At 48.6% G+C, this 1,919-nt stretch overlaps 1 protein-coding gene across 1 annotated transcript; it reads left to right on the top strand.

Annotated features, from left to right (window-relative positions):
- The first annotated feature begins 68 nt into the window (after positions 1–68).
- LOC9652976 (protein DETOXIFICATION 16) lies at positions 69–1,662 on the top strand. The gene is made up of 6 exons (XM_002994726.2): positions 69–618; positions 676–762; positions 824–880; positions 939–1,177; positions 1,257–1,375; positions 1,440–1,662. Exons 1-6 carry the CDS (start codon positions 74–76, stop codon positions 1,575–1,577), a joined length of 1,185 nt encoding a protein of 394 aa, XP_002994772.2. The 5' UTR covers positions 69–73; the 3' UTR covers positions 1,578–1,662.
- Positions 1,663–1,919: the final 257 nt, after the last annotated feature.

The raw sequence follows: 1,919 nt of genomic DNA, 5'->3' as shown, positions 1-1,919 counted from the left end.
GTTTTTCCACTGTTTTATACATCTGGTGTTCCTCGAACTTAAAAGCTCTGATGCAAACTTCAGGTACGTGCAGATGGGAATGGCTGGAGCGCTCGAGACACTGTGCGGGCAAGCTTACGGAGCCAAGGCATATCACATGCTAGGCATTTATCTCCAACAGGCTGTGGCACTCTCGATCATCCTCTGCATACCGTTGTCGACCCTCTTCATTTTCACTAGAAGGATTTTGCTGCTCCTGGGACAGGATCCTGCCATGTCTGCTAAAGCCAAGGATTTCATCGTGTGGCTGATTCCCAGCCTCTTTGCCAACGCGTTTGTCCAGCCTCTGCTCAAGTTCTTACAGACACAAGGTGTGGTCATTCCTTCGGCTATTTTCTCCGCGGTTTCGTTCGGTGCTCACATCCTGCTGTCGTGGTTATTCATACACAAGTTCCACGTCGGGTTTCACAGTGTGGCCATCTCCACCAGCATTTCTTTCTGGATAAAGGCCGCTCTACTAGCGCTGTACGTCTGCTGTAGCAAGGTCTGCAAGCACACTTGGAGAGGCTTGTCCACTTGTGTGTGCACAAACGTGAATCACTTCCTCAAGCTTTCACTGGTCTCGGCTTTCATGGTTTGGTATGGCAATTTTTCCTTTCTCTTGCACTCGAGTTAACACTGTATCATTTCTTACAGCTTGGAATACTGGACTTTTGAGATGCTGGTCCTCTTGGCTGGGCTTCTTCCAAATCCACAGATAGAGGTCTCAACACTATCAATATGGTGAGGTAAACGGCGACCGTCCGATACACAGCCATTCTCAGATGTGCATTGATTCCTGCAGCAACTCCATGGCGACGTTCAACTACATGATCACTCTTGGACTGAGCTTAGGCGTAAGGTACGTAAGTCTACTTCAGTGAGTGCTACATGACATGGTCATGGTATTATCCTTGCAGCATCCGTGTTTCCAACGAGCTGGGAGCAAGGAACCCCTCCGCAGCAAAGCTGGCGGTGTTCGTCGTCCTCGTGCTCGCCACCGCCGAAGTCTTCATCGCGGCAGCGTTCCTGCTCATGGTTCACAAGAGCTGGGGGTGGGTCTTCACAAACGAGTCGGAAGTTGTGGACAACCTCACTTCCATCACTCCGTTTCTGGCACTCTGGATACTCATTGATGGCACGCAGTGCGTACTTCAAGGTGGGGAAACAAAAGCATTCCCTCCTTTATTTTCTCCCTTTTTTTTACTGGCAGACTAGACTTGTCGTTGCCTGTACAGGTGTGGTGCGTGGATGCGGTCGCCAAAACCTGGGCGCTATCATCAACTTGGCAGCCTTTTACCTCTGCGGCCTTCCAGTGGGAGTGCTTTTGGGATTCACCTTCAAGTTTAAAACCAAGGTTTGATGGCGCTTCTATCGCTTTCTCGTGTAGTAACTATGAATTGTCTTGCGTTAAATCTCAGGGGCTCTTGGCTGGGACAACAGTGGGATTCTTCCTCCAGCTCGTGCTCTACCTCATTCTTATACTTCGCATGGACTGGAGAAGGCAGGCTGTGAGCGTCAGCCAAACTTTGGACACCAGGTCTTTAACTCTCAAGTGACAGAGATCTCTGTTATCATCTTTATTACCATCTGGAAGGTAAAGAAAGAAATCTTAACGCAAAGTTTATCATCTCATCACCTTTACATATACAAATGCTAGTTTTCAGCCCTCCTGGTTTCTCCACCTCCATCAAATCTTAATTACAGTCTAGCTAGTAGACCAAGCAAAATATTTGTAAAACCTCTCCTCTCTTCTCTCTAGTCACAAACCTTTAGTGCTGCTGCCTCCCATGGCTTTACATCTTGAGAAGTAGATTTAGTGGAGTGCTGTTGTATCTCTGCGCTAGGCCCCTAATCGTGAGCGCGATCACGTCTCTGATATGCCTCGTCCGGACCATGAG

The sequence above is a fragment of the Selaginella moellendorffii genome, unplaced genomic scaffold (genome assembly GCF_000143415.4).
Source record: "Selaginella moellendorffii unplaced genomic scaffold, v1.0 SELMOscaffold_667, whole genome shotgun sequence".
NCBI classification, from domain to species: domain Eukaryota; kingdom Viridiplantae; phylum Streptophyta; class Lycopodiopsida; order Selaginellales; family Selaginellaceae; genus Selaginella; species Selaginella moellendorffii.
This window is presented reverse-complemented; position numbering and strand designations above follow the sequence as displayed.

Coding starts and splice junctions, on each gene's coding strand:
- LOC9652976 (XM_002994726.2), top strand. CDS start 74: ATGGGAATGGCTGGAGCGCTCGAGACACTGTGCGGGCAAGCTTACGGA. Junction 1,178..1,256: donor CACGCAGTGCGTACTTCAAG/GTGGGGAAACAA, acceptor TTGCCTGTACAG/GTGTGGTGCGTGGATGCGGT. Junction 1,376..1,439: donor CCTTCAAGTTTAAAACCAAG/GTTTGATGGCGC, acceptor GTTAAATCTCAG/GGGCTCTTGGCTGGGACAAC.